Source organism: Typopeltis vanoorti, chromosome 13, assembly GCF_054136105.1.
Source record: "Typopeltis vanoorti isolate ZY-2024b chromosome 13, IOZ_Tvanoo_1.0, whole genome shotgun sequence".
NCBI lineage: Eukaryota > Metazoa > Arthropoda > Arachnida > Uropygi > Thelyphonidae > Typopeltis > Typopeltis vanoorti.
In genome coordinates, this window is record NC_143561.1 from 22,449,724 (window position 1) to 22,475,293 (window position 25,570).

The following is a 25,570-nucleotide window of genomic DNA, read 5'->3' on the forward strand; positions in this document are numbered from 1 at the left end:
ACCCTTTCAGTAGTTTGTAGGTCTATATCAATCACTGTTGTTTTCTAGTGACTGCAGTCCTCAAATTCTCAATCTGCTCTCATTAGTTGCATTCCACAATCCTGATGCTATCTTTCTCTTCTTTCCACTTTATCTTATCACTTGGAAGCAGACCAGATTTATGTACAATAGCCTAGGTGAGGTTGTATCTGTGTCTTGTGAAGTGGCAAAATGATTTCCTTATCCTTGCATGTTCGTGTTTGTTTCAGCATTGTAGTTATCCTCTGAGTTGCATTTGCAATCTTTGCTGTATGACCTCTGAACATCATCAACTTCCTATCTACTAAAACTCTAAGATAGATCCTGACTGATGTTTCATATAGTATAATCAGTCCTGCCAGTATGTCATTGGATACCTCACTCTCACCCATGAGACCCAGTTTCAATTTCTGTCATGGGAAATATATTTTTTTACCCATACTGCTTTGTACTAACATACTATATATAGATTGTCCATCCAACCTCCCATGTATGAGGCTAACACAAAAAAAAAAAAAAAAAAAAAAAAAAAAGACATTCAGCTGACAGCCATTTTCACATAATCACATTTGTAGCATATATAAATTGTTCTGCAGTACTACGTGCTAGTTGCATACAAATAGATGTCTCCTGTCAAATTATTCCCAATGTTATTAATATAAATATGGAATAAAGATTGACAAAGGAGTGATTCCTGGTACACCGGTCACTTTAAAATCATGCAGGTTCATCTCTCCTCACTTTGATATCTATCAGTCAGCCATCCTTTTATCCAATCTAATAGTTCATAAAACAATTCCATAACTTATTTTAACGGTATGAACAATACCAAACGAACTAGTTTATGAAAAAGATGTTTATTAAGTAACTTATATTTCAATGGATTTTAAACACGTGCACAAAGCAGCATGTTATAGTTTACACGTAACAATGAGTAAGTGAAACAATTCAAATTGTAACAAAAGATTAAAAGTCCTATTTGACATCCTCTAATGTTATACAAAAAAAAAGTATTACAACTATGTAGGAATTTATCTTAAGATAATGGTCTTCAAAAGTTTTGGCAAATTAATGCAACCATACTTGCTAAGGTTAGGACAATTCTTCATAGACATGACTCACTCTAAAAATAATCTTTTTGATCTGTAACGACTTATAAATAGCACATTAGGTTTTTTTTTTCATCTAATACGAGAGTGGTATGAAAAGTTCTTGGCCTAACAATGAAAAAACGAATTTATAATTTCAAAATTATTTTTATTTTTCAACATAATCTCCTTTAAAACTATTACATTAATTCCAGCGCTATTATCCCGTCCCTGTAGTGGTTCTCAGTAAGATCTGCAAAATATCCCTCTACAGCTGCATTCACCTCTTGATTAGAAGAAAATGCTGACCAACTAGGAAGCGTTTTAGTTTTGGGACGAGATAGAAGTCAGAGGAAACCAAACCTGGGGAATAGGGTGGATGTTCCAACAATTCATAGTGCAGATCCCATAAATGAAGATTGGTTCAATTGGTTAAGTTAAAGGTTTTTAAAACCCCTGATGTGATTAGAAGAAATTTGTCTATTTCTTGGTTAAGCAGAAGGCATTTTTTCAGGAATGTGATGGATGTTTTAAGTACTTCTTTTTTAAATGAACATCTTTGTATATTGAAGTATCAGACTTACTGCATTGGAAAAAATAAAATAAAATATATACATAAAAGTTGGGGGTAGTTATTTATAATTGCTGTACATTTAATAGTAATATGGAATATTTTTTTTCAATAAATGTATTGCTGTTAGGTCAGTATACATCCTCTACTAGATTTAATTAGTTGTAATATGGAACATTGTTCCATATTACATTTGATTAGTTACAACTGATGATTTTTTTTTAAGGAATAAGGGAAGAAATAAAGTAACCTCATGATTGGGATGTTCATTTAATCAAACAATCTTAAATCCTGCTTTATCCTCTTTCTTTTTCTTTCTTTCACTGAACTTTTTATAAGCTTATAGGTGTATATTAGTATAATAAGCAGTTCATTTGTAATTGCTTGCATAAAAGTAATGAGTACCGTTTTTGCCGGCGTATAAGACGCACCCCTTTTTTTTATACACATATTTTAGGAAAAAAACTTTATCCCTGAATATTATTTATAATGCAGTACATATTTTATGCCCTCAAAATTGTCCAGAAAGAGGAAAATTGAATTTGAGAATACAAAATCCTTAAAATGGCAGAAAGAATTAACATTAGATGAGAATTATAAAATTTTCAGTGTTCAGGAATCTAGAATGAAATTTGATGGAACTTGCTCCCAGTTTCAGTCATTCTTATGATAATCACCATGTTTAAGAACACAAAAGTGTATGTTATAAGTTCAGATTGATGGAAGTGTTTTCACTTGACTATGCTACCAATTATATATTTGGTTTAATCCTTTATCCAGGTGTAAGTAAACAAGTTTGCACCTGAAGTATTTTCAGGACTGGGGCAACTCGTGGCAAAGGTGTATAAGTTCTCATCACTTGCATTAGTATCCCATAATGCAAAGCACATATCCTTGCAGACATGTATAATGCTATGCATTAAGGGAAGGGTCACTATCCGACCGGTTTCAACCTTTATTGAGGTGTCATCAGTGGGAGCCAGACCCAGAGGTGTTAAGGTGGAGTTGCCCCAGTTCTGAAAAATCTTCAGGCGCAAACTTTCTTTGCTTACACTTGGATAAAGGATTAAACCATATATATAATTGGTAGCATAGCCAAGTGAAAAAACTTCCATCAACTCATCTCTAATCCAGAGAATTTTAATAATAAGGTGGTACACCTTTTGGCATATGGAAATATGACTTCTCCATTACTTCCACCTGAGTATCACCACTTCTGGGTCTGGTTCCCACTGATGAGACCTCAATAAAGGTCGAAACCGGTCTGGGTAGTGACCCTTCCCTTAATGCATAGCATACATGACCGCAAGGATATGGGCTTTGCATTATGGGATACTGAGGCAAGTGATGAGAACTTATACCACCTTTTTCATCAGTTGCTCCAGTCCTGAAAATCCTTCAGAACTACTAAGTTCAGATTGTATTTCCAGAAATGTAATCTCAGTTCATTACACTGAACATATAGGAATTAGGCACTTTGCTTAACGGTAGTTTTTCAAGAACCATTTAGGTTGTAAAAGCAGGGATCTGGTATACGTACATTAATATTTCATGAGTTTCTGTTAAGTTTTTTCCCCAGTTTAATGCAAAATATTTATTTTTCATTGTCGATGCTTATAAGAGTTTGCCTGGTTGGCTGAGTGGTTAATGTATCTGCTCTCCAAATAAGAGGTTGCAGGTTATCCTGTTAACTCTTTGTGGAAAAGGCATCTGTGAACCCTACCACTTCTTCTAGCTGAAAGTTTCACTCTCAATACCCAATGAGGTATGGGAATGACCATACAGCATCAAAATGATGTCACATATGAATAACTATGCTTATAAGAATGACTTTACCTATATATAATAGTCAATGAAATTCCCTGGCAGTCAATCCTGAAATTTTGGATTGTAATCATCTGCTGCTAGGCACAGTCCTATCTAGCAGCACACGATTATAAGCAAAAAATGTATTCAGACTTTATTAACACATACTGTCCACTGAATTACATAGAAACCTTTATGCAGATGTACGTAAATGTCATTTATACAGCATACATGCAAAATACTTGGACACGTGCATCACCAAACTTTGTGCAAGGAATTGGCAGTCATATTTGAACATTGTCGTCAATCAAATCCATCCTGCAATGTTAACTTTTTATCCAGCAGATGACAGTTGTTTCATTGACAGTACTACTGTCCATCATGCAAGAATGGTTCAGCGAGCATGACAGTAGCTTCCAACATCTTCCCTAGCCACCACAAAGCTTGGATCTGAACTTGAACCTCATTGAGAATGTATGGGACATGTTAGAAAAACAGATCTGGGAATAAAGTTTTCTTCCATCAAATCTGGGCCAGTGAAAGGAGTCTGGGGAATGCCTGGTATGTTGTAGACATAGATGCAATCCAACACTTTGTGTAATCTATGCCAAACTGCATATTGTTCTATAGTTTGGGCTAAAGGTGGTCCAACACAGTATTAAATAAAAGTTTCTAATTCAGTGGCCAGTAGGTTTATTTGATTGGTATATACATTTGCAACAGTGGTTTCAGCATTAGTGATAAGTTTCATCAGTTTTCTATATACATATACTCTTACGTTTAAATTTTAGAATTTCACTAAATATCAACTTTTTTTCTCTCCCCTCATTAGGTTGCCAAAAAGCAAAATGACTCTCATCCACCATTAGAAGAATGCACATTTGATGTTACAGATGATAGAAAAACATTAAAACTTCCCAATACATTACAGTTGATCGAGAGTGAGCTGCCTTTAAGTGAAGCCGAAAACTGTAAAAAGCTAATAGGCATGTTTCTTTTCCGTCAGATTGTTTCACCAAATGATTCTGTCCACCACTGTCTCTTATGCCGAAATAAAGGTAGTTGGAAACATATTATAGAACTAGAGAAACATTATCATTCACTTCATGAATTGAGCGTACAACATTATAAAGCTGAGTTCAGTGAAAATGTTGTCTTTGTGTGCGTTCCTCCAGATGTAACAGAAGATACAATTTTAAACTCTGGTTGCAGGTTTTGTAGTGCTACCCTGAAGAACTTGTCAGAGGTTCGAAGTCATTATCCCACATCCCATGGAAAAGCTGTGCGGCTAGTACCAGAAATTGCTGTAACTGAGCTTAGTGATTGCTTTTATTGTAGTATTTGTTCATGTGCATCTCAAGATTTTCTCACCCATCATAAACACATGAAAATTGTTCATCGTATGCAGACGTATGTTTGCCGTTATTGCACTTTCTGCACATCTCGCCCAAATCGTCTTCGAACACATGTCAAGCAAAGGCACATGATAAGTGACTCGACGCAGAATCTTCAGTGTCCAGGTTGTTCTACATTTCTTCATAGCAAAGAGAGTTTAGAAAATCATATAATTCTCACCCATGCAGTACAGACAGGTATGAATTGCTATGTTGTTTTTGATGCAGTTTTATCTTTTTATAAGTAAGTGAATTGCATGCTTTTTTTTTTTAATGTTTCTTCCTGCTGTCTTAGAACTTCAACTGTTTAACTGAGAAACCTCTCTGGAGATCTGGGACTCTAGGGGTGGAGTGTGTTTGATGTCATTAGTATGTGAGGGAGTGGTATGTTGGGATAGGCAGAACATGCTTGAAGAACAGCTGTTTTTTTTTTTTTTTAACATAGATTTGTGAAGGACCACACACACACCACAGCAAAACAAATTCAAACAAGCATCTTATACAAAGAACTTCCATCTTCTCCCTATAGAATTGCAGAATTTTTCTTAGAGCAAACAAATAAAATTTCACAAGCATTGTTGCTACTATCGCCGAAATCAATCTAGATCATACCTGCTTTTCTTGCAAATAAAAAAAAAAAAATGCTCACTATGCTGAAATTCTATTTGACTTAAACATACCTTTTTTTCTCCTTTAATGTAACCTTTAAACATCTCTTGTTTTGTTTCCTTGAAAATACAGTACAAAGATAATTTCAAAGTGCCCTTTTTTCTCCTGGAAATTTCTTCTGTTTAAAACATTTAACTGAAACCAGACCATGATGCCCAACAATATATCAATGATCTCCCATTTCTTTGTGAAAATTATGTTTTTATTTCTTGACAATTTTCATTCACACTTTCAGATTAGTGTCTTTAAAAAAGTAAATTCGCCTGTTAATGTGAGAAAACTGCTTCTGTAACTCTCAGAATATTCTGTTCTAATTAATAGTTCTGTCTCACTTGCTATATCAAACTTCTTATTCAGAAATGCATAATCTTTGTACAAGCATATTACTGCTTGGTGCTACAAAATAGTACAGTCATCCCTCGACTTATATTGGGGTTCTGTTCCATCTGGCAGGACATAAGTCGATACACTGACTCAACAGTCATAGGGGTTAGGGATTAAACATAAGTGTACTCATTTTAATTTTTAAATGTTATAAAACTGTACTGTGCATCACTGCCACTATAAAACAGGAGAATGATCACCCAAATCTTCCTCCACAATCACATCTTCATTACCTTCCCTATGTGAAGAACCAGGCTGCAGCTCTTCTGGTGTAACCTTTTGTTTTTTGATGAAAATGTCCATTGTGCTGTGCTTATTTCTCTTCTTCTTTCCATCATAAATTTGTTTATAGCAAACAAACGCATCATGTACTTTCCTTTCTACTAATAAGTAGCGTTCAACATTGGGGTCCAAGTCTTCAACTATTTTGAGAACATTGCTAACTGCATAGAACATTTCTGCAAGACCCTTCACTGTGACCCTTCACCTTCCTCCAGTTCGACCAATTCTTGGTTGGTCAACTCTTCAGGGGAACTTTCTGTAAGTTGAACTATGTCGTCATTCAATTTGAGATTCAGATTGTTTGCTGCTAGGCCCACTATTTACAAAGCTCTTCACTCAATTTACAAAGGTCTTCATTTTTTCAAAACTTCCAAAATCATGCACAAATCTTTTGAATGTCTTTTTCCATATGCCACATATGGAAAAAGATTGAGCAGTCATTTTGTCCCTATTTTTAATAGAATGATAAATATTGAATGCTTTCCAGAAATGGCTTGTGAAAAAAGTTCTCAGTTGATAATAAGCCTTAAACACGGCAAGAACTCCATGATCCATCGGTTGGATCAATGAGGTAGTGTTTGGAGGGAGAAACATGACCTTGAACTTGGCAAAGATCACCAATATAAGACGGATGACCTGTAGCATTATCTAGAATTAATAAAATTTTAAATTCTATATTTTCTTTCACACAATAGCTTTCCATTTTACTTGCATAACAGTTGATTAAGGTATCCGCAAACAATTTTTGAGTCATCCATGACTTCTTATTGTTCCAATAATGAACTGGAAGAGTATGCTTCCTAATGTTTTTGAAGGATCATGGATTCTCGCTCTGTCATATCACAAATGGTTTCAGTTTATATCCAGCCACATTCTCCCCCCCCCCTCCCCTCCCCAACAGAATTGTAACAGTCTTTAAGAGCTTTGAAACCAGACATAGATTTTAGCTTTTTGTGGATGATTGTCTGCTCAGGCATTTTTTTCCGAAACAAGGTGGTCAAGGTTTCCGAAATCAGAAGAAGCATTGAATTCGTATTCGTAATCTGGCTTTCTCCTTCGACATGTTAAAGAGACTTAGTGCCTTAGCGATTATGGTCATAGTGCTAAGGGGTATGTGCTTTTGGTTCGGGTCCTCTATCCATGATGCAAGTAGCTTTTCCATATCACCAATAGGACCTTGTCGTTGCTTCGGCACTATCGTCAATTTAATGGAAGCAGATCCAGTCACAGCCTCTACGATTTTATCCTTATTTTTCAAAATGGCTGTCACTGTAGTTGTTGTCAGTGTGATTGCATATGAGACCATCCATAGTCATATGCAATCACATTGATGAGCTTACCAGTTTAATGTTGCTTTATGACTTGCAACTTCGTTTCAAGATCAATTGCTTGCCTCTTTTACTGTGATTCTTCACTAAGTTTTATGACATGCAAATAACCTATTTTTCAAACAAAATCAACAGAGGAACTGTTGAAGACACTTGCTGAAATGCGCTGTTGATGCTGGGATCACGGACATAAGTCGAGGGATGACTGTATAATGATGAAAATGAGAGCAAAATCATTGCTTGTTATAGACTACATTTCTTCAACTGTGTAAAAACTTAGTTATTAAGTTATTTTTTATTTTTTATTTTTGCTATTTAAATATTAATAAAGTATTGCATTTTTAACCCTTTAACTGCTGAGAATGTATTATTATGGGCTCGGAAATACATGCCTGCTTTGCTGAGCCCATATATGTAAGTTTTCCTCGCTTCCCATATTCAGACAATTTTTTAGTATGGAAAGAATCCTTGTAAGATATTCAAACTTCGCGGGTAGGTTCCTCCATCTATTGCCAACCAATTGAAGTTTATTTGACTTGGGTTTCTGTCCTTGTATGACATCTAAAGAGAAAATTTTGAACTGGTGCAACTAATCATATGCAGCACGATGCATAAACCATGTGACTGTAGGAATTTCAGGGATGTCACAATATGGCATCTACCAGTAAATAGCGCGTTATCTTACTGATAATCAAATTGATGAATTGTTAAGAACAAATGAGTCAGGAGAAGAATTGTCCAAGTTAAGTGAATTGTGCACTTCAGATGAAAAAGATCCTGATGATGTAAGTGTTTACAAGCAAGCAAGATAGTGACAAAAGTCTTGATACGAACGTGCATAAATGAATGCATACCGAAGATGTATTGTTCAAGTGACATGATGATGCATTTACTTCAAGTGCACATGAATTTGATAGCAGTAATTCAGGAATAATCACAGGTAATATCACTGATGATTCTTCGGCTTTAGATATTTGAACAATTTTTTACCATAGAACTAATGACAACAATAGCTGACGAAACAAACAAACGAGTTTCATACCTTCACCACAAATAATAGACCATCTTCACGACTAAAGCAGTGGGAAAAACACCACTCCTCAAGAACTTTACATTTTTCTAGCTATTACAAAAAACTATTTTTCTACCTTCTGGATATGACCATACTAAATTCCCACTGTCTCTATAATGTAAAATTTGGAAAAAACACAAACTTAGCAGACTACCAACTCGTGCTTATCAGGGAAATAATTCAAAAGTACCATATCCCCAGAACAACAGGGAGGTTGAATGATGTCCATCACCTGGAGATCAACCACTGCATCTCAAAGAAAGGCATTTACCTTCTCTTGTACCTTCTACTGAGAAGAAGAAAAATGCAGCTAGAGTTTGTTATGTCTGTTCCAATACCACTCTTGAGCAGAAGAAGCGTCGTGAGAGCCAGTATATGTGCACCAAATGTGACTTTCGATTCTGTGTACAGCCCTGTTTTGAAAAATATCATTCCATGCTAAATTTTTAGGATTTTCATATCCTAGCACTTGGTAAGCTTAGTAATAACTGTGTTGTAAATAATAGTGCTCTTTATATATTTTGATTGATTTCTACATAAATTAATGTGTAATTTGCATAATCAAGTGGACACCCCTTGATTATGCACATTTTATAAAACACTATTATTGTCATTTTTGTGAGTGAACAAGTTTATATCAAGAATGTATGATGTTGTCTGGACTTCTTACTTTAGTAAGAATTTTAATCGATTTTATTTATAAATTTTTTGCAAAATTAATTCAGCACATGGGATAATGTCAGTAGAATGTGAAATCAGCAGTTAAAGGGTTAATTAAATGTTTATATATATATATATATATTATATTATATAATGTAATACTAATAACATTTCATTATTTTTGTTTAAAAAAAAAGCTCATATTGCTGAAATAGTGGATATTATTTGAATAAAAAGAAAATCATATACTGTTTCTTCAGATCTGTCCATTTAACTGCATAATGCTTTATGCACATATATTATTCACTTTTTAGCATTCCAAGCTGAGTTGAATTTTGCATGTTTTAACACATTTCGTAATGTTAAATAAGTCGTTGATTTTTCATTTATTTTTGCTTACATACCAATTACATTCAACACAATTTATACTTTTGTGTTGAATGTTTTCCAGTCAAATACTCAAGCTACATTAACATGGTTATTCAGTGCATTCTCGAAGATGTTTCCCACATTGTACATGTAGCATAATATAGTAGATTTAGCCAGCCTGGTTGGCCGAGTGGCATTGTACATGTAGCATAATATAGTAGATTTAGCCAGCCTTTTTGGCCAAGTGGTTAGCGTATCCGCTCTTCAGCCAAAAGGATGTAAGTATGAATCCCGCCATGGGCATGGATGTTTGTGATTGTCTGTGAAAATACTAGTAGTGATGATGGGCAGTAGATGATATTGGTGTAGTTGCAGTTAGCCATACTGTCAGCCTATTCAAATCACCTTGCAAACTTGCTAACATTTTGCCTTCATTAGATATTGCACTATCCAAATTTGCATCATCAGCAAACAACTGAATATTTCCCTTCATATCATTTCATGTACAAATTAAATAATAGTGGTCCTTGTACAGAATGAATGATATAGAATCTGTGGTCTGTGTTTGATGGTTTTGGTGTAGGTGTTTAGAGATCTTTGTTCACACACTGAAGTGCAAATTCAGGGAAACATAAGCAGTTAGGTGGAAGCAGTTGACTGTATGTGTGTGTGCATGCATGCAGAGGCGTCCATGAGTGAATGGGAGAATCAACCAAGTGCGGAATCTACTCTCTCAATCAAAACTTTGAATAGGGTATTCAATTCAGGAAGTAAGGGTGATTGGGGTCCTAAAGGGATGCTGTAGTTTTTATATACTAATGCCAGAAGTATCAAGAACAAGAGGGAGGAGTTTTTGGCATTGGTTAATGCAACCTTGCCAAAAGTTATAGGCATTAGTGGTCTAACAGCAGGTGATGTAGTTGCAGGAATAGAATGTGAAGGGTTTAGTATTTTCAGGCAACATACATCTGGCCTTGACTCAAGGACATAACCCGCTGTGTGCATGAAGCAGAATATTCCATAGGCATTAAAATTCAAAATACCACCATCTACAATGTCTACAAACTACCGTCGCAATCCTGGCCTGACTAGAGGGACCAGCCACCACCTCACCCTACTATCTATGTTGGTGACTTCAACTCTCATCACACCATGTGGAGCTATTCCTCTAACAACTAAGATGGTGATAATCTAGTTAACTGGATAGATAGATATATATATAACCGGTTTACGACACCAAGCAAGAAGGTACTTTTCACTCAGGCAGATGGAACAGAACATACACCCCAGATCTGTGCAAGGTCTGAAGACCACCTTCTGCCAACAACCAGAACCATCCTCAACAGATTTCCTAGCAGCCTACACTAATAGACAGACAGATCAGTCTGCATAATCAGTGGAATACCAATTGCTAGATGGAACCTTCGCATATCCAACTGGAATGTATTTGAGAAACAAATTGAACAGATCATTACAGATACCACCCACCCCTAATAGCTACTCCAGATTTGTTAAACTAATCAATTCCGCCTCTATTCCCAGAGGCTACAGAAAACAGGACACACCATTCTGGAACAAGGAAACAGAGGAACGTTTAGTCAAATATGGAGATACTAATGACCCAACTGCTCATAGCAACACTCAACAAAAACAGAAAGGACCTCAACCATCCATGAACTTGGCTTCACCAAAGCTACAGAAAACAGGACACACCATTCTGGAGCAAGGAAACAGAGGAACGTTTAGTCAAATATGGAGATACTAATGACCCAACTGCTCATAGCAACACTCAACAAAAACAGAAAGGACCTCAACCATCCATGAACTTGGCTTCACCAAAACTAGCTGGAAAAGCTGGTCACTTCTGAGAAGATTCAGTGGTGCAGAACCAACAACATACAAACCACCAGAGATAACTCCTGACCAAATAGCTAGTGATTTACTGAAAACCTCCAAGATACATCCCAGCTCCACCACGAAAATAATTGTGCAATCTACCATCAGAAAAAATCTGAAAATGAGTCCCGAGCTTCCTGAACTTATATGCCGAGTATCTCTGGGAGTGATGCAGGAAACCTTAAAACTCACCAAGAGAGCTGCAGGAGTGGATATCTCCTCCCTGTGTTTCTAAAACATCTTGGTCACTGAGGTCAAACATGGCTGGCTGCCCTATTCTCAAAAATATAACTGGAGAATTGCCAAAACTATTGATGGAAGCCAAAATAATTGCTGTGCTGAAACCCAGGGAAAGATCCAAAGAATGTCAAGAATCTACAACCTATCTCCTTGCTTTACTTCACCTTTAAGCTCTCTGAAAGAATTCTTCTTAAAAGAATTTCACCACTCATTGAAAGAGCACTTCCGGTTGAACAGTCTGGCTTCAGGCTGGGAAGAAGTTGCTGTGATCAGGTCCTGGCCCTGAAAAGTAGGCTTCCAGAAGAAATTTAAATCCAGAGTCACCTTCATTGACCTAACATCAGCTTATGACACAGTCTGGATCAGGGGCCTCCTCCTAAAGCTAGGCAATATTATAAGGTGCAAAAAAACTTTCAGCTTTTTGAATCCATCCTCTCCAACAGAAAGATCCTGGTCCATATTGGTGGAAAAAAGAGCAAGCCTAGATTATTCTACAACGGTCTCCCACAGGGCACTGTATTAGCCCTTTCACTCTTTAACAAATGTTAGAGTAAAGGGCTATCATCTGTTAGAGAGTAAAGTAGAGTACATATACGCCAATGACCTAGCAATCTTACACCAGTCTACCTCTTCTGCCAACCTGGAAACAACCTTGAACACAGACCCAATCATCCTGGAAGAGTACTTCAAACAGTGGTACCTGAAGCCAAATTCAACAAAAGCGGTGTCCACAGCATTCCACCTAAACAACGCAGATCGACACCTCAACTTCTCTTTCTGCAGCAGAATGGTAGAACATGAGCCTCACCCAAAATACCTTAGAGTGAGGCTGGACAGAAGCCTAACCTATAAAAGGTACATTACCAACCTGCCCAACAAAATTAAAACAAAAAATAATATCATTCCAAGGCTTGCTGGAACAACCTTGGGTTGTCGTGTAGAAGTCTTAAGGTCATCTGCACTAGTCCTTGCATTCTCTGCAGCAGAATACTGTGACCCCATCTGGGAAAGAAGTGTGCTCACTAACACTATAGACACCCAGCTGAACTCTACCATGTGCATAATTAGTGGGACACCTCTCTCTCTCTCCCCCCTGGTTGCCTGTCCTATCTAACATTGCTCCACCAAATATATGGTGAAGACAAGTCTCGATTAAAGAATTTAATAAAGTAATGGGCAACCTGCTCCTGACCCTGTACCAGGCTCTCAAAAATCCACCTAGTCTTCATCTAAAAATCAAGAAACCCTTTCTGGTCCATGGACGAACTCTCTTCAGCTGCCTTACCATCAACATCTGACATGTGGAGAGAACACTGGTCCAACAATCTCCCAACAAATGGCTTCCTGGTTGAAGATCTCTGTGGTTTGCAGCCTGGTTTTGCTCTTCCTGGGAAAATTAGGTCATCTGTCAACGTGATCAGAACTCACCAGGGCAGATGTGGCTACCTACTACGCAAATGGAAACTGTCAGACCACCCTTATTCTGACTGTTCCTCCATAGCCCAGACGATCACTCATATTGGCACCTTGGACAGTCATTCACAATGACTGTCCAAAGGTGCCAATTTCATGGTAACCTTAGAGCCCTCCATGAGGTGACGAATGAGGCCCTGATTGGCTTTCTGGACTAGACACTGACTTATAGCTGCTTTGTATTCCTTCTGTCATAAGAATAAATAAATAAGGGAAGATAGGATGTGTGGAGGGTACTGCTGATCATAGCAGATGAAGTGCAGCCAAAAAAGAATAGGAGATAGGTGGGAGGGTGGCTGTTCATTTAAAGCAGTCAAAACCAGTAAGAAAATATACAGTTGGTTGTTGCTCTAGGCCTTGGGGATTCCAGGGATGATCTAGAAGACATCGCCAGCATATATATTAGTACGATGAGTGCAGGTTGAGTGATTATTAAGAGGATGACTGTTGCATAAATTGGATAATATGGGATTGGATTATAAAATATTGGCATGGATAAGAGCATGACTGACTGATAAAATCAAAAAAAAAAAGGGGGGGGGATATGAGTTTGCAAGATTTAAGATAACCAGTGGTATACCACAAGGATCAGTCCTTGGTCTATTGTTATTCAATCTGTACATAAATGACATTGGAAGGATTTGACAGGCAACATACGACTATTTGCTGATGTTGAAAGACAGGTAGGGTAATCAGGAATGCAGCACTTGCAGAATGATTTGAATGGGCTGGAATTGTGGGCATACAGAAATGGTTGTCAGTTCAATATTAGTCATTGTAAAGTCATGCACTTTGTGATGAGATATTCTATGTTGTATTTATTATGTTGGTGGGATTATGCTAGTAAAAAACTGATCAGGCTAGGAATCTTGGAGTTTTAGTAGTTAGGAAGCTGAAATTCAAATGCCATATAGCAAAGATTTCAAGTACGACTCAAAGGATAATTGCATTGCTGAAACAAATCTTAACATGTAAAGATAAGAAAGTCATTTTCACTTTTTATAAGACCTCACTTGGACTTGCTGCGTGCATGTCTGGTATCCCTGTTTTCTCTAGTGATTCTGATATGATGGAACGAATGCAAAGGAGATTGTTAAAAATGATATTAAAATTGTGGAATACTGATTATGAAGACAGGTTGGGAATTTATGGACTGCAGCATCATTATCCTTTCAGGAATTTAAGCCCAGTGGCCTATTCCGGTCTCATTCCATCTTTCCTTTTGTCATCACTGGCTTCTATATCCTCCAACTGGGTGGTACAGAGTATTTTTTACAGACAGTAACAAACAGAAGAAAGAGAGGCAATATGATAGTGACCTACAAACTACTGAAAGGATCATACTTGGATACCAGTAGATGTAATTTTTAATTCTGTGGGTGTTTGGGGAGGGGGGGGGGGGCAACAGTGGGCATTCATAGAAGTTGAGAGTGAATGCAGTCAAGAGAGAAAGGGGCAAGTTTGTTTGTTCTCTCATAGAGCAGTGTGTGTGATTGGAATGGATTGCCATTGGTTATTGTGTGCACAAGTATTGTGAATGAATTTGAGGACAAGTATCACAGCTGTTTTCAGTCTTGCAACTGAAAAATTTCTCTTAGAATCAAATGCAGCATATTTTTTACTTGAGATAATGGTACCAATTCCTCCAAGGGTGTGAAATCCAGGAATTGGAATTCTATGATGTGACAAGGTGAGACAAGTGACTATCATTTTAAAAGATATAGTAGGGGCAAGCATGATTTATTCTTTCATGTCATATGGTAGAAGGAAATTTTAGTTTGTAGTTAAAAATGTGGAAACCAGGGATTAATTATTACAGTATTTCACTCCCAAGTTAGCACAATAATTCCTGTAATGGTAGGAAGCCAGATTAGAACAGTAAAAATTGAGACTTTCCATGAAATATATAGAAAACAGTAATGAAATCCTTATTTGGACATTCTCAAAATGGGATAAAATCAGTAACATACAAAAGAATATCTCAAGCAAAGATCCCAGCTGGTTTTCTGGTGAAGTCACCTTCACAATGGACATGAAGACTTCTGTACCAAATTTTGTCAACATTGGCACAACTTGAGTTATGGTGCACTATCCCAGGGTGCAGGGACTGTGCCTGTGTTGAGGTTCATACAATCAGTTTGGCAGCAACTGCCCCAAGGCTAAATGTTTTAACATGGAGATCAGGCATATCACTAATCATTGCCTCAAACTGTCAGAAATGCCAAAGTTCTGGACATAGTATTACTACCTGTGCTTTTAGAACTTTTGCCAAAGAGGGAGCACTGATAGAGTGAATTAGAACAGTATATGTGTTGAGGGTACTTTCATGCAAACTATGTTTGGCAAAATCGCGGAAGTGCACGAAAGTATCAACCAAAATTTAGCCCAAAAATTCCAGAACAGCAGGAACCACTTTGCTTGTCAAATAGAGATGGAACAACATTAGTTAAAATTAATAATAATGAATCTAGTGTAACAGCCAAACAGATACAAGACCAAATGCAAACAAATGAAACTGTTGCTATACAAGGAGAAATCAAAGAAGAGGAAACAGAAAAGCAAGTAAAACATCTGAAAGACTTAATATCATCAAAAAAGGAAGATGAATTAATCAAAAAAATTGATGATAAACAGAAAAAATTAAAACAAACTAACAAAAAGGAGCAAAATTTAAAAAGAGAAGAAGAAATGATAAATGTAAGAATGAAAAAGGTTCTGGATCATCAAATGAAGACCTCTCAGACTCATTATGGACTATGAGGAACTATCTCATGCTTATAAAGTGAATGAGAGGGATACAATTGAAAAATAAATAAACTTCGCTGATGCAAAGGTTTCTCAGTATGTTTACCATCTACACAAAAAGAAAATAACTAGCTTCCAAATCAAGAACAATAACCATGAAATTGAAATAATGGCTAACAACTGTAAAAGAATTTACAAGAAGCAGGCTGCACAATTGCTCTTTCACAGATTGAAGAACAAGTTCATTCAAAATTTAGAAATTAAAAACTTAAGTTACACTTTAATAATCACATTTCCCTTCTGCATTTCCTCATTAAATGTACAATGATTCTATAGGCCATTTAAACAAGAAGTTATATGGAAACATCCTATGCCATAGTATCAGGTTTTTTAGTTTCTCTAAGAAACATACTTGTGCAGATATAAAGAAATATAAACTTTCACAAATAGATACCCACTTCTTTCTTATAGAACTTTGGAAGATTTAACAGAGCAGGAGTAGGGGTTCTTATTATTCCTTCCCTCCTTGAGTCATTCTTTAATATCTGAAGAGATGCAGAAGGGTGAATCTTGACAATAGACTGGAAATACAGTGGATATGCAATAAAGTTTCATAAATATTTATGCTCCATCCAATGGAACAGTTAGATGAAAATTCTTCAATCCAATCAATTTCAGCTATCTTTATATAGTGTCTGTAGCAGCTGAAGATTGAAATTGTATCGAAACCCTGACATTAGACAGAATAGGAGGCATCCCAGAAGTGGAAAAGTAGGATATGCATAGTTAAATATATGTCTTGACAATGCTAGCAGACATATAGAGGATTCATGTTCACAACCCTAATCTACAGGTTTATGCTTACATGAATCAAGGTACAGGTAATGCTCATTATATGTGCTTTCATTATCTGTGTTTTTGCATATATATACAGTTTCATTTTGGTACATAAGGACTGTTTCCTACCTCCATCCACTGTGCTCACTGTCCATTTTGTATCCTTTTTGTGCTTTATCAATCTGTAAATATGAAGATCTGACTGAAAAAGCAACCATCACTTTTGCTGCAAGTTTTCGATGGTTCGATCATAATAAGAGTCGCTGTGCATTCCACAATCTCAACATCACTGGTGAGGCTGCAGCTGAAGAGCATGTTTCCACTGAAGAATTTCATGATCTCTTCAAAGCAAAGGCGGTTACACACCAAAGCGGGTGTTTAACTTAGATGAAACTAGCCTATTTTAGAAGCATATGTCCAGTCGTACCTACATATCCATCAAAGAGAAGACAGTGTCAAGATTTAAAGTCACCAAAAACTCTGCACATTGCTTTTGGGGGGCAATGCTTCCAAGACAACAAAATAAGATCTCTCATAGTGTGTCACTTAGAAAAGATGCAGTCACTGAAGAGATATGTAAAGGTAAGACTGGCTGTTGTTTGGAGAGCAAATAAGAAAGGCTGGATAACATCACTGATCTTCAGTGAATATATTTTGGAAGAGTTGCATGATGTACTGATCTTGTAAATGAATACTACTTTAATAGTTATTTGTTTTATATCTACTAAATATCTTATTTACTATTCTTATGTCTTAGTATGTAGGAAAAAGAGGTGCATTTTTGATTAAATTAATCTTGAATCTCACTTGTTTGGGAATGCAACATCCTCAGACAAATTGGTGTGTGCAAAAGGCTGTCATTAAAGGAGCCTATGCCAATACAACTACTTGCCTCCTAGTTAATGGCTTCCTATCACACCCAAATTCAAAATAGAGTAAAGTAAGGTTTACTCTTAGTCTGTTGCCCTTTGCATTGATTCTTGAACCTTTTTTTTTTGCAGGAGGTTGACAATTCATGTGCTGTGCTGTGAGGAATAGTTTCCTCAAATGTGACCCCCTCTGTGTGAAGCACCTGTTCATAAGGCAGGTGCTTCACACAGAGGAAGGGACCTCCCAGTGATGGTACTTGCCCTTTGAGTTTTTGTTGTTTGTCTGTTTTTCTTCTCATATTGCTCTCCTTCTCCTGAGTCTTTATTACTATCCTGTCTTCCAGATCACCATCACTATGATCCTGTTTGCCATGGGTCTGACTTGTGGACATCCAAAAAGGGGAATCCTGATTATCACGCATTATTGTGACAAGACAATTGGTCATGAGTGGCCTGACCAGGAGCACAGTCATTGCTTGCCATAGTGTCCATTTGACTCCATGGTGGATGGGGAAACTTTACCATCATACTAAACTCCTGAAAATTCATCCTCTTGTTGATCAGGGCTCTGGTTAAAGCATGTTATGTTAGATGTCAGAATGAAAAGCAATCCGGTTTCAATTTACTTCATCTATTAATCAAACAACAAGTTGAAAATTTGTATGGGATAAAATCTGGAAAAGGAAAGGCAGCTATAGAACACACCATTTATCTGCCTTAGATCATAATGGATATGTTACTACTGAACCCAAAGTCGTTGCCAACATTCTGGGAGAAAATTTTGCTAGAATCTCGGCAACAGCATCATATCCTCTTAAAATTTTAATATTGAAAGAACAACAACAGAAATAGTAGCTAATTTTTCTACAAATGGGCTAGAGCCATGCAATCAGCCATTCGTTAAGGAGGAACTAAAAAGTGCACTGCTTCTCATTCTCATGCAGTAGACCTGATGACATCTATTATGATACGATAAAACATCTTCCTTCTCTTTACAACAGAATACTTAGAGGAAGAATTTCCAAATTCTTGCATATGTCATTCCAAAACCAGATAAGGATCCAACACAAGCAAATAATTATCACTTTGACCAGCTATCTTACAAAGCCTGAACATCTCTTAATATGCCATATGTTCAGGCTGTGAACATATGGCATATTAAGAGACCTCAATTACCCAGGTCTCAGAGGACACATCCCATTTTTAAACGGGATGTGTCCCGCTTATCATCACAAAGAGAACGTTCATCAAGACTTTGTCTTAAGTGTGACACTCTTTGCTATGAGAGTTAAAAATCAGTGGAGCATTGAATATCTTATGGACTCTATCCTCTACAGAATAGGATGCAGATCCCAATATAGGTCCCAAGTTTACAGTTCTGTAAGGGAGAGTACATTCCAGTGGTTGGACCCTATGTCATCCAAGTATATAAATAGCTACTGATGCTTTTCACACATTGCCTATTCAAAGTCTTTATGTTGAAGCAAACAGAACTGCTCTGTCGCTTCACCAGAAACAGTTATCTTTTCCAGAACATGCAATATGGACTTTTTTCTCCTCCCCTATATTGAGAAACTAAGTATTACATGTAAGACTGCCATACCCCCCCTTTTTTTTTTATGTGTATGTAAAACAGATTATGAAAGCTATTGGCTTGCATAATATTGATAACATTACCTGCAATGCACATTATAGTACTACTCCTTAGCAGGTTTACATTCCATCCTGCAATCTCTTACTCCTCAACTATGCAAGCGTCATACTGTATCATCTAGCAGTTGTTTAATGCTCAAAAACCTACTCTGAATTCTTTCCCATCTACACTGAGTTGGGTCAGTCAGATCCCACTGGATTACAGTAATTATAAAGCAGCATTGCATTCCATTCAGCTTGTATTTGTACATATAAAAGAAAAGTACTGAGTTATTTACAGGCCATCTCATTTCATGTGTATAATCCACATACAGTGCTTTGCAGGGGTTCTACAACTGTTGTAAAAAAATTAAGGTCCTTAATTTTGATATTCAGCTGTGCTGGATATACAGACTACAAACATTTTATATGATCAAAACTAATTATCCAATGTCAGTTACCATTGCTGGAAACATTGGCAGTCTAGTCAACTTAGATACAAAAGAGAGGAAATTGCTCTTGCTAGGCTAGTAGGTGATAGATATGTTTTTATTTCATTAGGGCTGGGCGTGAAAATGCAGCATGTCTCACCATTCATATTCAAGTGCACTTCACAGGGAAGAGGAATGAAATTTTTACTAATCTGGCTGAGCTGTATACACTCAGACAGAGCTTATCAGACTTGAATTGCATGAAGCTTTTAACTTTTTACAAAGAATTAATTTATGTTAACACATTTGATTATAAATTCTGTTTTTGTGTGAATAGTGAATTGCTTAACTTAATTTATTTAAAATTTGCTTTTTGTACCTAACATTTTATTTACTAATTTATCTCTTCTATACCATGTAATGTTATTTTGTATACTGCTGTAACCTGTGATTTGGCACAATATCACCTTTGCTGTCCTTGTGCCAATAAACCATAAATCAGCCAATCCCTGTGGTCTTTGAGATTGGGTCAAGATTTGCTTTCATGCCAGTATAACACCTGGTAACCCTTGTATTCCACTCTTGAGAGAGCCTTTGCTTGCCAGAAAGAAAGGGCATCCATCTTTGACTATATGGTAGATGAGGATCTCTGGTGTGCTGAATCAGATTCCTCCTGGGAATGAATAATTTTTCATCATTTTGTTTATCAGGACTCCTCTACAAAGCCCAATAGAAACATCAACCGAAAATCAAAATAAGAAACAAGCAAAACATCAGAAGCTGCAACAAATACACCATGTTTCTTAATCCTACAAGAAAAATTCTGTTTTTCCTAAGTGGACATTCAGCACGGGAATTGTTCACTTAGCTCACCTTTCTTCATCCATAAGGGTTGGCAGGATCTCCAAAGTCACTAAAGAAACTGCATTCAGGAGATATTCTTATTGAAGCAACAATATCAACACAATCATATATCATCCTATATGAGAATATTATTCATCTGCTCCTCCATTCATGACTACCTTCATTATTTTATCACCCTATACACTCAGGGAGATTTTATCTGACAGAGCAGATATACCATATTTTAAAATTTTTGCAAGAAATCCCTTTATGTACAAGATTACGATATTTATGTTGTTGTTTTTTTAACTTTTATGTTCGTTTTATATTCTATATTATAGCATCAGGTGTTATATTTTATATATTCACATAATTAAATTTTAATGCTTTCTAAACCTTCACTTGGTGCATCATAGCTTCAGTTACTACTTCATGAAATTTAAAATAGTAATTTTTCTCAAAACCTTCATATCTCTTTGTCTCCAGTCTTTGATCAAGTTTTATTTCTAATCCATCTCTTAGATCTATACATTAAAATTGGTTTGAACACACTCTTATATACTGATAACTACTATATAGATTTCCTTCTTGTTTTATAAAGTTATTTTCTATATTCTTTTCAAAATGTTCCTGTGACTTTAGTTTAGCTACTTATAAATAAATGATTTAGCTTTTCTACATTTTTTTTTCTCCCTCCCATATTCTCAAAGAATATGCTGAATTAATTACTAGTCAGCAAATGATTTCTTCTTTTCATGGGCTGTTGTTGTGGTTATCTGCCTAACATCATTTGGTCACTACTTGTATCAAATGCTCTGTAGCCCTCTTGTGTCTTGGACCAGTCTCAAGACATCACTATCAGCAATAATATATCCAAATACTTTTTCTTTTGCATGTTTATTCATTTTCTTTGTAGGAACCCGGTATTGGCCATTTCATGTCCTGGCATAAGTCAAGGTTATGTGCCACCATTTTGAGCATTTCTGAAAATGTCTGCATGGTTGGGATTTTTTTTTTTTTTTTTTTATCTAATAAGAACTAATTTTTCCTTTTTTTTCTATCACTTATTTTCTCTAATGGCTCAAAAAAATTCTTCTACTTTTTTTCTTCTGTACTCTTACGTTAGACCACCTGTGCAGATATCTCATTGTCTAGTTTCCCATTTTGAAATTTATCCACATCACTCAAAATTACTTGCCATTTGATCTTTATCTTAAGTGCCTGAGTACAACTTATTTATTATTCAGAAAGATCTTGCCTGTTTTGGTCATCTTAGTCTCAATAACATCAGTTATGTTTCAACATGGTACTTTAATTTTTCTGCTGGCTACACTTCTGTTCTTTTGATGCTTCTTACATTGATAGATACCGGTCTTTATTGCTGCTAGTCTGGATTATTCCAGTAACAGGCTTTTTACTGTTTTCTCTAGCTTCCTAGTAAAAAGCAGCTTTGTATACCCCCCCCCCCCTTTGCACCAGATGATATTTGATTGTGTTGTATAATCATGTAGAAGTTATTTTGGTCAAACAAATGAATTTAGACCTTGCCTTCATTTTAGTCTAATTAAGCTGTATTCTCAAGAGAGCTTATACTGTTATAAGCTCTCTTGAGAGAGAGCTAGCTAGCTAGCTTATAACAGTATATGAAACAACTGTGTTCCAAGTTTTGTCAAAATCAGTTGAATGGTGCACTTATACATGTGTCATGGAGAGGGATTGCAACACTGCTGCAATCCTTCCCCATCCATTATTTGCTACAGATTGTGGGTTTAAATTTTACTATGGGATGAAAGATTATGAAAGTCTCTAAGGTAGTGAATAATTTTCATTCTGTCTAGTTAGCCAACTTGGTCCCAAATGGATACCACTAATAGGATGCATGCAGGAACATGGAAAAATCAACATTGGAAGTAAGTTCCCAGTTGGTTCCTATTCATTATTATGTACAGGTATTCTTCCAGTTATCAGAAACTACTAATGAAATCTTTTTTATGCTATCATTGGTATCTTTGAGGATACCAGAAGATAACAGTCAGTTTTTATTCTCCACTATTAGGTCCATCACTCTTTGCTTGTTACCATCCTGAAGTCTGATACAAATAACCATGTTCAGCTGCTGTAGAAGAGTTTACAGTATACCTGACATGTAGCTTATCTCTGGTATTAATGTATCATGGATGAATAGAATGGGCATAAAAAAAAATCACAATTTTATTGCATTAACATTAAATAACATAATTAACATAAAATTACATAATTTTATTGCAAAGAAATCTGTGAATCGAAGATGAGGAAATAAATTCCCCTCCCTTCAGGATTAGTTCCAAATTAGTTTATGGTTAAAATCTAAGTTGACAAGATTTAACATTATTTTGAATTTTAACTTTAAATTTGAATAAATGTGAATTACTTACAAATTGTAATTTTATCATCCACATTGGTTTTTGTTGTAATTTTTTTACTTCATTTTCAGATCAAGAAACTTGGTTTTGTTCAAAATGTTTTAAGCAGTTCGGAAATATTCAAGATTTTGTGGCTCATGTTCCTAAATGTCCCTTGTTCCAAAATGAAATGCTTAAAAAGAAAGGTTCTACAACAGCAACAGGGAAATCTGATCTCAGTTATATATGCTCTGAATGCTCTCTCTCATTTTCATCTTTAGAAGATATAACGGTAAGATTTGTCAAAATACACTACTTTTCATCATAGAAAAGACATTTTTGTATATATCATTCAGAACTAAAAATATTTGCATAATTGCTTTCTGCTGTTTGTAACATGCACTGTCCTACCAGATGTTATGATTTCAAAACAAAATTATCTTTGACAGTTGTTGTCCCACCTTTTGGCCAGATAGCAATCTTACTGTTACCTATTCTTTTTACAAGAAATTAGTTTAAATTTTTCTACTAATTTTTAAATAGAAGGAATAGAAAGTTGTCATTTTATTACATTTTCCTAAAAAGTATTATTAAATTCCATTAATAAAGTGAATCCTCTATGCTGTTCTCTAATTATGCATTCAGGTTCATCTCGCAAATGTTCAGTTGGGCTCTATGCTGGCCATTGTGATGTTACATGGAGTGTTATTCTGAAAGATCCAAGGTTACCGTAGTGTAGCACTAACAGCTTTTCCATGCAGAAGATAGGGGGTCATAGTCTAAGCACTAAGACCAGTGGTTATCTAAATCTCTAAACATAGCTTTTTCTAGATTCTGATGGTAGAATGACGTAAGCAGCAGCCCTCTTGAGGACCATCTGCTCCATTTGGACAGTATTTTAGGCATACCTTTTGTATTTTGGACTTTGTGTAACCTATGAATTTGCTTTTCTTTTCAGTAGTACATATGGGCATGCATTTTCCCAGAACAAACTGTCAGTTTCCTTTGAAATGCGGCATATTTAAGAGGTAGTTGTTACTGCATTGAAGATCAAAATGACTTCTTGCCAAGCATCTGATCTTTCAGGTCACAAAGTTTGCATATTGCATTACTTCCATTTTCCTGCTATCAGATGGTACCTATTCTGATACCTTATAATGAATAGTGTGTATGCTATATTATTGAGAATGTAGTTTTCAACTCAAACACCACTAAAAATAAACACTATGTTATATTATCTGCACAGGTCTTCTGTGCAAGAGAAAATCAAAACTATTACTATTGGTACCTTGCAGAATCAGAACTTGTTATTAAAATGTGTTTTGAAAAAATAAACTTCTTAAAAAAAATGCACCTGAAAAGATTGTTATACCAGTGCAAATGGGGAAAGCAGTATAAAGTAATTTTCCCATTGTTAGTATGAAATATTCAGAATCTGGAGAGGGGGGGGGAGTCACATTTGAGAGTGTTGTGTGTATGCCATAGTAAAGAGAATTTATGGTAAAGATGATTTTAATACTTGCTGCATATATATCTGCTACAGAATTTTTATTATCGTCATCATCAAATTCCTGATATATATACCCTCAAGGAGTGTACAGGATATGATAGTACTACATGAAAAATTACATCATCACTAACTTCCTATCTACAATTTTTCTCCAAATCAGTCTGTTACCTGTCAAAACTTCAACATTATCAGATCTTATATTTCTATCTTCTAAGGCACTTTTTATTGTATCAATCAATCCACCTATATCTTGTTCTCCTCTGGGTATTTTTTCTATCAACATGGCAGAGACACTTGTTTTGCTAATCCTTCCTCTACCATTCTGTTTTAAGTGACCATACCAGCTGAGATTAGCTCTGCTAACATTCCTGGATGCTGACAATGTCAAGTTCTTTCCTAATATCCTCGTTTTTAATATGATATTGCCATTGATGCCACCTGTTCATGGTCCTAATTTTTCTCAGGACACTCATTTCTGTAATCCTAGTCTTTGGTCAAGTGTTTTACTTCTGACCCAGCTCTCAGATCCATAAGTTAAAACTGGTTTGAACACTGTCTTGTATACAGCTAATTTAGTGTTCCGACTAATTTCTCTCTTATTCCATATGAATTTATTCAATTGACTTCCTACCATACCAGCTTTGTTGATTCTGTTGTCTATTTCCATATTTAATTTACCATCTTCACTAAAAATCGTGCCTAAATAGCTGAAATGTTTTACTTGTTCTATAGGTTCTCCATTCACAATGCAGTTGATATTTTCAATGATTCTGCCTATTTTCATTGTCTTTGTCTTTTTATTGCTGACCCTCATACCATATCTATTAAAACAATTATTCACTTTAGTCAGGAAATCTTGCAAACTTGTAGCAAATTTATTTAGAAGTATAACATCATCCGCATAAAGCAAAGAGATGACATTAACATCTCCAATTTTGATATCATGTTTAATACCACTTTCCTTCATAATATTGTTCCATGTAGATAATGAATAACAGAGGGGATAATGTACATCCTTGTCTGACACCAGATTTAACATTAAACCACCTTCCTATACTTCCTTCAATTCGTA

The 25,570-nt window shown here is 35.9% G+C and overlaps 1 protein-coding gene across 2 annotated transcripts in view; it reads left to right on the forward strand.

Moving 5' to 3' along the window:
- Positions 1-25,570, forward strand: part of LOC150099985 (uncharacterized) — a 308,484-nt gene that overhangs the window by 200,957 nt on the left and 81,957 nt on the right. For both annotated transcript variants that reach the window (XM_090402298.1, XM_090402299.1), the window contains 2 exons: positions 4,316-5,075; positions 23,081-23,280. In XM_090402298.1, the coding sequence (XP_090258424.1) occupies positions 4,316-5,075; positions 23,081-23,280 (960 nt within the window). The remainder of the gene's footprint in view (positions 1-4,315; positions 5,076-23,080; positions 23,281-25,570) is intronic.